Genomic DNA, 10746 nt, shown 5'->3' on the forward strand with positions numbered 1-10746 from the left:
AGGCATGTGCCCTGACTCAGTGCCCAGTGATCTCCTGGTTCATAGGTCAATGCTCAACCACTGACCACACAGTCAGGCAGAATAGCACAGTATTGTTAAAGGGCTCAAGAAGCAAGAGCCCTAAGACACTTGAGTTCTAAGTCTCCCACTTACTACTGGTGTGTCTCAGAGAGCCACTCTCTCACAGGGCCTGTTTCTCATCTGTAAAATGCGGGAGGTAGATTTGACTTTCTTTCTGGTCCTTCCCCGTTCCCATGCCACCCAGTGATCTGTGGGCCTGGGAGGTCAAGGAGACAAGGCGTGCCAAGGACAGGCCTGCTGAGCCTGGATTCGTACAGCCCGTCAGGGAGACCACAAGACCACAGTGGGAAGCAGACTAGCCAGTCTGCGAACCAGAGCAGGAAGACCACAAAGGCCTTCCTTGAAATGAACTCGGAGAGGCAGAGCCTCGATATGGCGCAGGCTCTGCCCGCTGGTGGCTGGATCCTAAATCGCTTCGTGTGAGTTATAGGTACCAGGCTTTCTCCAGATGTCCAGGTCCTCTCTCCCAGAGCACATCTCCAAATACAGTGGGGCCTTGACTTACGAGTGTCCCTACTAACAAGTTTTTGGAGATACCAGCTGTCTCTCGGGGGTTTTTTGCATTGAGTTGACAGAGTAATTTGAGTTAACGAGCTTCTTAATGAGCTCCTTAACGAGCTCGGTCTCGGAACTAATTAAACTCGTAAGTCAAGGCCCCACTGTACAAGAGACTCGGGCACAAGCAGCAGCCAGTTCCCAACTCAAACACTGGTGAGCTACTGCCAGCCATGGGCATGCAAAGAACGAGAAATAGGGTACTGGCCACATTGTTTGAGCCCTAATCTGGCCCTGCCCCCCAATCTACAGCACCCGTGGGTTACATAAGGCAGTAGGTTCTTTTCTTATTCAAGTCAATATAAATGGGGTGTTCCATTACCTGCCATATAAGTCGCAACTGACAAGTAAGACCCAAGGATCTCAGGAAGTGTGACCTCTGACACCTTCTCTGACCTGTTCGCACCCATTCTTCCCTGTAGCTCTTTAACCTCCAAACCTGAATGCCACCTTTCCATTCCTCGAAGGTGCCATTACCAAGGAGATTTCTGGGAACTCTATTCTTTTACTAACCAACTCCTATTCATTCCACTTTTTCCAGGAGGACTCCCAGAATCCCACCCCATTCCACCAAAAGGGTCACATACTTTCTCTAAGCATCCGGAACCTCCTCTCTCATAACCTTCGTTGTGTCGGAAATGAACCTGGCACCAAGTAAACATCCAACAACTATTTCTTTTAAGTAATTATGATGATAATTATGATGATGGGCAGCCCACCTCCCAAAGCAACCTAATTGAGAACTCTTCTATCAGAATGTCTTCCTTTCTATTACACAGAAGCTTGCTTCCCCATAACCTCTACACACAAGCACCAATGTCACCTCCTGGAACCCAGGGAATCATTCCAATCCAGTCACTGTGAACGGTGGCCTCTGGCCTGCAGACATGTTTGGTTTGACTCACACCGTTTATTGTTTGTTTGCTTTTTAAAATCTGAATTAGTAGCCAATTCAAGAGATTCCGTCAGCCGAAACCGGTTTGGCTCAGTGGATAGAGCATCAGCCTGCGGACTGAGAGGTCCCGGGTTCAATTCCGGTCAAGGGCATGTGCCTGGGTTGCGGGCACATCCCCGGTGGGGGATGTGCAGGAGGCAGCTGATCAATGTTTCTCTCTCATCGATGTTCTAACTCTCTCTATCCCTCTCCCTTCCTCTCTGTGAAAAATCAATAAAATATATTTAAAAAAAAAAAAAGAGAGATTCCGTCTAAAGACCAGATATCCAGCTTCTCATGAAAAAACAAAACAAAACAAAACAAAAACAGAGTCATGTGGCAACAGTGGACCCACAATGCCAATGGCAGTAATTGCAGGAGCTGAGCAGCACCTGCTTCCCTGGCACGTGCCCTCCAGTTTACAACAGCAAACACCAGTCTTTACTGGCCGACACCTGGCCCACATCACTCATGTGTCTAACTGACCCCTTGTCGATGTTGGATTCAGTGACCCTGCTGTAATCTAGATCCCATATTTTAGAATTTTCTTCTCTACTGTCTTGACCTATCCAGTGGTTCTCAACCTTCTGGCCCTTTAAATTCAGTTCCTCATGTTGTGACCCAACCATAAAATTATTTTCGTTGCTACTTCACAACTGTAATTTGCTACTGCTATTAATCGTCATGTAAATATCTGATATGCAGGATGGTCTTAGGCGACCCCTGTGAAAGGGTTGATCAACCGCCAAAGGGGTCGACCCACAGGTTGAGAACCGCTGACTATGCAAACTGGCTTACCCTCCCTGATAAGGCCTGAGCTCTCAGAGGAGGGGTGGATGTCCTATACATCTCCTGCCCTCTCCCAGCCCCCAATTCTGCAAAATGAGGGGCCCAGTGAATATTTGCTGACTGACTGCTTATTAGACACATATGTATCTAGTCCGGCTTTTCCTTGTCAACCCTCCCCTCTCCCCACCTACAGCTTACCTTGTCTTGTCCCTTTTCACTCCTCCCTCCTCTGGGAGGAGGAGGGAACAGGAGTAATAAGCCATGGTTCACACTGCATGGCACTAAGAAAACATTGAACCTCACAGCCTTGGGGGGAAGCCCAGCCTGAAAACTAAGGCCAGAGGGCATGCATGAGGGAAGAAGAAAGGATCCCAGAGGAGCTCCCCGAAAGAAGGTTGGGAATTACATCTGGAAGGCTGAAGAGGTTGCCGGGCAAAAACACGAGCTGTCTATAAAGGGCTAGACATATCATCACAAAAAAACTGTAAGGATGCACCCTCCAAAATATTTGTATTTATTTGTGGACTACAAATTCTTCATGCTGATATACCAATACTATGTATATTGTAAAACATTTAGAAATATATAAACTAAAGAAGGATGCAATAAAAAATTTTATGGATGGAATGATGTGCTATCTGGAATTTACTTCAAAATAATCAGGGGAGAGGGAAAGAATGGGGGTTGGCAGAGATGAAACCAACCTGACCACAAGTTAATAACGGTTGAAGCTGGATAAGATAGAGGGGAATTTTAATGCTATTCTCTTTACTTTGGTGTGTTGTTTTTCAAATCTTTAACATACAAAACTTTAAAAGTAAATAAAAACTATGATTAACAGGCCTAATATTTTCTTCACAAACCCCAAGGGATGGTTTTGCACCACATCCCTGAGGTCTGTGCGCCACACTTTGCTAACCCCTGTGACAGAGGACTGACCACGTTGAAATATGCGGGTTCTAATGACTAGATTTCAGTTTCATTCAGGCCTGGGCGCTACATGTTGGTTGCCTTCCAGGTTCTGTGCCCTGGCACTACACAGACCATCCCATATGAATGTCTGCTTACTGACTGTTCCTATGTTAGACCTTGTGCTAGAGCCAGTCGTGGGCAAACTACGGCCCGCGGGCCGGATCCGGCCCGTTTGAAATGAATAAAACTAAAACAAAAAAAAAGACCGTACCCTTTTATGTAATGATGTTTACTTTGAACTTATATTAGTTCACACAAACACTCCATCCATGCTTTTGTTCCAGCCCTCCGGTCCAGTTTAAGAACCCATTGTGGCCATTGAGTCAAAAAGTTTGCCCACCCCTGTGCTAGGCACTTTTTAAATATATTTCTCTCCATTAACCAAATGAAGCATGAAGACACTGCTAAAGTTCAGGGCAATTTACTAACGTGCTGGAAATTACGCAGTTAAAGATGAACCGACTCAAAGCTGTTGTCCCTGAATGTCAACTGTAACTGAAAAATAAGAACTTATTTTTTAAACTGTTGCCCCTTCAATATTTTGGATTTCAACACGTTTTTACGCCGGGTCCAAACAGATGCAAAAGTAAACCCCACTGCATATAATCCCCAAATTCCAGAGTTCTGCAAGGTTCCTGTCTGCTCATCCACTTTAAGCTCAAGGAAGGAACTCCTCAAGCAGCAACCAGAAATAGCACCAAGTTATAAAGTGTGAAGCCATCTCCTTCCCCTCCCCCGCACCCCTCCAGACTCAAGTATGATTGGCACGAAAAGCATAAGCCCAGGCGAGGATGCCAGCTCTAAGACAGGTATTAGTGGAGGGGAAGGGAAGGAAGTCCTAGCACAACGGGGATACTCCGTCAGAAGTCATTCCACATGCTTTTCCTTGGGCTCATGCTTACCAAGTCCCACTCAGTCACCCATCAATCGTCAACGTTCTTCTACTCCAAATATTCAATTTCAGGAGAGAAGAAGTCAGCAGGTTTTCCACTAGGGCTTATACTGTACACAAGGTATAGACAGAATCAAACCATATTATTTGCAAATACAGGTGATTTCTCACCCCTAAAACATTCTATATTGCCTAAGTAAACATTCAAAGCATCCAAAACATGACCTTCCTGGTATACTGGACATTATTTTAGGGAGAATACAAACCTTACCTAACATCACTGTCTATCAGCATGTGGTTACAGGAAAGGCATCAAGATGTGTATGCCCAGTAACCACAGAAGCTCCGGGGGTGATGGCCAACGAAACAAGACATGGGATCACATGAAGACATACAAGAGTCACAGCCGCCCCCTATTCAGGCATTTAAAGATATGCCAACTACCTTGTCCAGGGCCATCAAAGGGGATTAGAAATGCCTGATGAACTACTGATTTGGAAACCCTTCATGGTTGAAGCTGCTGCTGCTTTCAGGATTGGCCTGTGTATGCAGACAGTTCACTGAAAGACCGAGAGAGGAATAGCCACCTTCTGCGACCTCACCAGATGGGCTTGGGCAGCCCTCTTCTGTGCTCCCATAATGCCCTGTTCCTCTCTCCACCATGGCTCTAACCCACTGCATTCTAAAACCTCTCTGCCTCTCACTAACCTCCGGTATCATAACACCTGCTTTTGTATGTCTCCATCATCAGTTGAGAGCTAAGGGCACGGACCAGGCCTTATTCACCTTACTTCTCCAGCTGAGTCTAACCCAAGGTCCCTCGTAGAGCAGAAGCCCTCCCCCCCCCTTCCCCGCCCCAAAGTTTGCTGAACATTTGTTACAGAAATGAACGATGCACTTAAGAAATGCTGTTCAACTGCATACAAAGGAGGCCGGCCACCTTTTCACTTTCAGCTGCAGCCACTATGTACAGTGCTCTGTATTTTCAGCAAACATCACACCCCAGTTGAGCCCTTCAGTTTCTGAAATCACATCTGTCCTGGCTGCTGCTCTCTCTGCAACTGGAGTGGAAGCTCTAGTTTGTGCTTCTGGTATTTCTTCTGCCTCTACTAGCAGGACCTCCCACCACCCCCACCACCACCCCCTTCCAGGCCACATACAGCAGCTGTCTGACCAACCTGCTGGTGTGCCTGCCAAGTTCACAGTGACCCTGCCCAGCCCAGCAGAGCTGTGTTAGAGCTAACATCAAGGCGGGCACCCTGGCTGTGTGCCAGGCCCTCGCTGTTAGGAAGCCTGTATTGTCATATAATGTTAAATGGGCCTTATAAGTGCCTGGTGAAATGGTTCCCAGAGCCAGACATGCCTCCTAACAAGCAGGCATTGTTGCTGAACTGTTTTACCTGTGCAATCTTACCTCCTCCTCCAGATTATAAATGTGCGGGGCTGTGCTGGAATACCTCCTTGTAAATCTGCTAAATACCTAGCATAGTGCTCTGTGCGCAGTAAGCTTTCAATGAATATTTCTCCATTTAAGAACAACCACACCCATCAACAGTTCCCAGCCCCAGCCTCCCATGAACAGGTGCCTTCACATGCACTCTTCCCATTAGGTCCACAGAGCAAATCTCTGGGAAGAAACACCATTCCCAAATTTGCAGATGAAGATCATCCCACTTGCAAGGGGCGACGCTGGAACCCACGGTAGAGTTCTTTCCCCTCCACGATGCTGCTTGATAAAAACTTGTTGCATGAGTGAATAAGCAGAAGCAAGTCTCTCTGGACACAGCCACTCTCTGCTCCCCAGATCGCAACGAAGATGGTTTCACTCACCCAGACCCCTGAGGAAACGATGATTAGGTTTTTGAGTTTTACCCATGATGTATGATGCCTGCTGCCAGGGGGTCAGTATTCAATGACAGCTTTCCCAGGGCACTGGCAAAATTAGGTGGTGCAAATCATGTCAAGACTTTTAAAATATTTTCACCATTACTAAAAAGGAACAACAAAACAAGAACAGGCAGCCTCCAGGAAAAAAACCTTTCCAAGAAAATCTTTTAAGATGGACCGCTTTTCAAACTGTCTTCTCTACCAGCAAGCGTAAGAACTTGTCATGGGAAACTACAGCGCCGAAAGAAGGCCTGGTTTTTGTTTTTGTAAAATTACCCCTTGCAACCTCCTGTGAGCAGTGTATGTGCTGCCATTCGAAATGTGCAAGCAGGCCTCGCTTCAGGACTGACTTTGCCATTTCTCAAAACTAAAAAAAAAATAAAAAGTCTTTGGAGAATTTCAGCCTCAACAGGAGCAATTTAAAAGTCTGAACGTAGGCTTTTTACATATATACTTTGACGTTTCTCATCAAGTAAGATGCTGTCCAGAAAGGTCTGCACTGAGCTGGAAATGCCAAGGTCAAATGAAAGGAGTCAATCCCTTCATCACGGGAGGGCATATTTTTCTTTCCTACAAAGAGACACAAGCTTTCCCCAGCCCTCTCACAGGGAAGTCTGCCCAGCTCACCTTAATGTCCACATGAGGCTTCCTACCTCGAACAACAGATTAGCTCTGCAGCTATAAAATTCAGCATTCCACAGGGAGGGCTATATAATCTGCACTTTAGGTCACTAACCCCACAAAATTTCAGTCCCAGGGAACAAATTCCAGAGGATTACAGAGGGACATGTGAGGCTCACAGTCTTTGTTCTATGGGTCAAAAACCTAACCTGCCTTAGATTTTATTTTATAAGTACCCCCCACCCCCACCCACCCCCCCAAAAGCTGGCAGTCTAACAAAATTAAAAAGAGACTCTCCCCAATTCTCCCAGATAGAGGCAAGTGGCAGATCAAGGTACAGCTCAAGAAGAGGAATTTAAATATTAAATACAGTATGTGCTTCTCCTTTCAAAAAAGGAGAGAAGCCACTAAACATTTTGCCAGACAAAACCCTGTCCCCAGGAGGCCAGTTTCCACAATGAGGTTGCAAAGGTGTTAGAAAGAGGCCAGTTGGGAGGAGATAAAGGGCCATTTGGGCACAAACCCCCCACTGATCGGGGCTTTTTTCTAAAGTGTCTCCTTTTCAACAGAGAAGCCTTTTAAAACTACATTTGCTTTGGATCCCTACCTAAATGACAATGTGTTAGGATCCGATTTCACCTTTTGTCAAGGATCGGGTGAGAAACACTAAAACTGCTGTCAGCATCTTAGAGAAAGCAAGCCCTTCGCTTATATGGGGAAGGCGGTAAAAAAAATCCTAGGGTTCCCTTGTCCAGCCCCAGTTATGGGCTGAAGGGGACAAATGCCTACTGATCTTACAAGCACAGTCCAACACAGCAACATAGGAAATGTCCTTTATTAAAAGAGGTGCCTCCATGCAAAAATGCAATTGTTTGTGCTCTAAATTGAAACACTCACCAGTGTTCTTCCTAACATTTTAGTTCTATTTCCTCTCACAGCGGCTTCATCCTAAGAACTCTCAACAATCATCAGAGATCACAAAATGTCTATGGAAGAAAATTACAGCTACATCTGAAGTTGAAAGTTCTGCATAGAAAAGGACAGTTAAGTGGGGTAACTTAAAATCTTGTCTGTTACTATGCAAATGAAGAACCCGACACTATGGCCCTTCAGGGCTGCTATCTACGAAGAAAGACTGTACAGAATTCTCGTTCAAGCAAACCAACCACTCTTCAACCTCACCTCACTGTTAAAAAAATAATAGTAATTCTAATTGTCTTCCACTTTAGTGTAAAAGGTCTGCAGAACTTGCTTTAGGAAAACTGCATCATCCTGGGAGGAGACTGGGGAGGTTGCAGGGAAGAGGGTTTTTTAAAAAAGGAGGGAGAGGGGAGCGTCAGAAACCTGAATCCTACCAAAGCGACACAAAACCCCGCCTAAGTGACTCAAAACACCTCTCCCTCCTGGTGGGAGGTGGACTGGTGGTCACTGTAAAATCGAGCTCTGAAACCTATTCCAAGAACACATTCCTGGAAACTTCGTTCTTTCGAAGACCACATGCATCACCATTGTTGCTGTTAGAAGGCGTAAGAGGTTGTTTTCCTGAAGAACATTACAGCAAAGGTTTCAGAGTCCCCATGTCATCTCAACCTCTCCTCAGCGAGGGGGCCTTGCCAGCCAAGTGCAGGTTAAAATAACGGCGGGACAGACTCTCCAGGTGGCGGCTGTGCAGCAATGTTTACTAAGTGCTGTGTTGCTGGTTATTAGTAACATCGTCAGGATTCCCTATTAGACCCGCTCATTCTTTTGGAAGCCCCCTCCCCGTCCTGGGGAGGAACCGCACTGTAAACAAACGGGAAACATAGGAACCTCATTCACTGTGTTCCCACTCCCCGCCCCCAAAAGGCAGGTACAAAACAAAACAGAGCTCGTACAGCGGACAGCACGCAACGGACAATAGCAATAACAACAAAAGTCTCCCCCACAGGACAAGAGTCGGGAATCCACCAGGAATCTACCAAGCCAGCCCCTCCCCCAGGGCACCCGGCAGGGACGGGGAGCTCGGAGTCCGCTCAGAGGCTCTCTCGGCAGGGACCCAGGTGGACCGGGAGCAGCTGCGGGTGCCTCCCCTCCCGGCGCCCCGGAATGCGCGCGGTAGGGGTGGGCACGAGGAGGTGGTCCAGGGGTAGGCTGGGGGCCTCAGAAATCATCCGAGCCAGGCGGGGCCGGCTGCCCCGGGATGGGTACACAAAGAGGGAAGGGAAGTTTGCAGGGGCGGCGGGGTAAAAAACAGACTGCGGAGGAGAATCGTGCACATTAGGGAAGGAGGTGCGAGGGAACCGGAGAATCCTTGCGGTGATAAAAGAGCTGGGTGGGAGGGAAAGGGGGTCCCGTGCAAAGAGCAGGGGCTTCTGCAGAGGAAAAGGGGAGGAGTACCTGGTGCAAGGAAGAGTGGGTGTGCATATGGGCGTGGGGGGGGGGGGGCTGTGCAGAGAACAGAGGTGGCCGGGGGAAGGGGAAGGGGGAGGGGGCTGTGCGTGCCAGAGAGGTCGGTGCACGGTCAAGGGGACCTGCACTGGGGAAGGGGCTCCGCGCAGGAGAGGCAGAATGCCTGGCAAGTTTGGGGGCGCCATGGGGGCCTCTTACCTGCATGGTGACGACCCCCAGCTCCTCTGCCGCTAGCCTCCGCATCTGGCTCGCCAGCACTTGCGCCTCGTCCAGGATGGAGAAGTCGGCGTGGGCCACCGCGCCCAGCAGCCAGCACGCCACCAGGCAGAACAGCCAGAGGGACGGCCGCAGCGCTCCCGCCCCGGCCCGGCCGGGCAAGCCCCGGCAGCCGCGGGCCAGGGCGGCCGCCCCCGCCCGCTCCTCTTCCTCCGGCTCGCGGGCCATGCTGCCTCCCCCCACTCCCCGCCGCAGGGCTCCGGGAAGCAGGGAGAGAGAGCCACGGGAGGTGCGCCCAGGGCCCGCTCGGCGCACCCCGCAAAACTTTCTTCCCCGGGTCCAGACGCCTCTGCGCGCGCCGCGGCGGCTTCCAAACTTAGGGGGCGCCCGGCTACAGCGCGGGAGCGCGGGCGGCCACCATCGCCAGCTCCGGCGGCGGGCGGGAGAGGAAGCGGCCCCCCAGCGGGTCCCCGGGACACTGGAGCAGCCCCCGCGACGCTGTGGCGTCGGGAAGAGCGGCGGCGCCTGCCCCCGGGGGCGCGGGCCGTGCAGCCGCGGGGCTGACAGCCGGGGCGCAAGCCGGGAGCCGCCGAGCTTTCGCTTCCCAGAGTCCGGGCGCAGGCAGGCGGCGGCGGCGAGGGCGGCCGGCAGCACCCAGCGGAGGCGGAGCGGCAATCGGGCTGCTGGGCCAGGGCAGCCACCCCGAGCGAGAAGGGAGAGGGGAAGGTTTGAGAGAAGAAAAAAAAAGAACAGAAAGAAAGAAAGAAAGCGGTGGGGAAAGGGAGGTGTCTGGTGCCACCACGCTGCGCTCCGGCTCCGCGCACTTCCCGGCTCTGCCGCCACCGAGACTGCGGTGATTTATGGAAGGAGCAAGAGAGGCGGGGAAATTCCCCCAGTCGCCCCTCCTCTCTTTCCCTCACTCCCGCCCCAGAACTGGCCCCCGGAGACGCCAGAGGCAGGAGAAAAGGCTCTCTTCCCCGGTACCAGCCCTGCCAGGGCTGGGTCACTTGGACCCTCCGGTTGCCTGGCACTGCGACCCACCCCAGCTCTCCCCGCCTCTGCCAACGCGAGGGACTCCAGGATCCCACCCGTTCAAGGTTCCCCCCATCCCCAAATCCCTTTAAGTTCCAGGACCCTGGCCTGCTGCCCGGCAGAGCTTTGGGAAGGGGGGGGACTGCCCTGTATGCGTCCTCTGCTTTTCTTCGATGTTAATAACAATAGCTAGCACTGGTTGCATCAACAGATTTCTTTTTTTTAAATCAGCTACTTTGTGCCCTGCAATGTGCTCTGGGGTTTGTAACATTATCCTTTAATCCCCACCACATCCCTATGAGGTACATATCTTTATCCCAAATTTTTAGGTAACAAAGACTGAGGCTTAGAGAGGTGGGATCAATTGCCAGAAGATCAC

At 50.1% G+C, this 10746-nt stretch overlaps 1 protein-coding gene across 3 annotated transcripts in view; it reads right to left on the reverse strand.

The window, feature by feature from the left end:
* CACHD1 (cache domain containing 1) overlaps positions 1-10179 on the reverse strand; it is a 226927-nt gene extending 216748 nt beyond the window's left edge. For 2 of the 3 annotated variants that reach the window (XM_059689294.1, XM_059689296.1), the window contains exon 1: positions 9318-10179. In XM_059689294.1, coding sequence (XP_059545277.1) covers positions 9318-9563 — 246 coding nt within the window. In that variant the 5' untranslated portion in view covers positions 9564-10179. The remainder of the gene's footprint in view (positions 1-9317) is intronic. The other variant, XM_059689295.1, reaches the window with a different exon arrangement.
* Positions 10180-10746: the final 567 nt, after the last annotated feature.

This window comes from Myotis daubentonii, chromosome 3 (genome assembly GCF_963259705.1).
Source record: "Myotis daubentonii chromosome 3, mMyoDau2.1, whole genome shotgun sequence".
In the NCBI taxonomy this organism is placed as follows: domain Eukaryota; kingdom Metazoa; phylum Chordata; class Mammalia; order Chiroptera; family Vespertilionidae; genus Myotis; species Myotis daubentonii.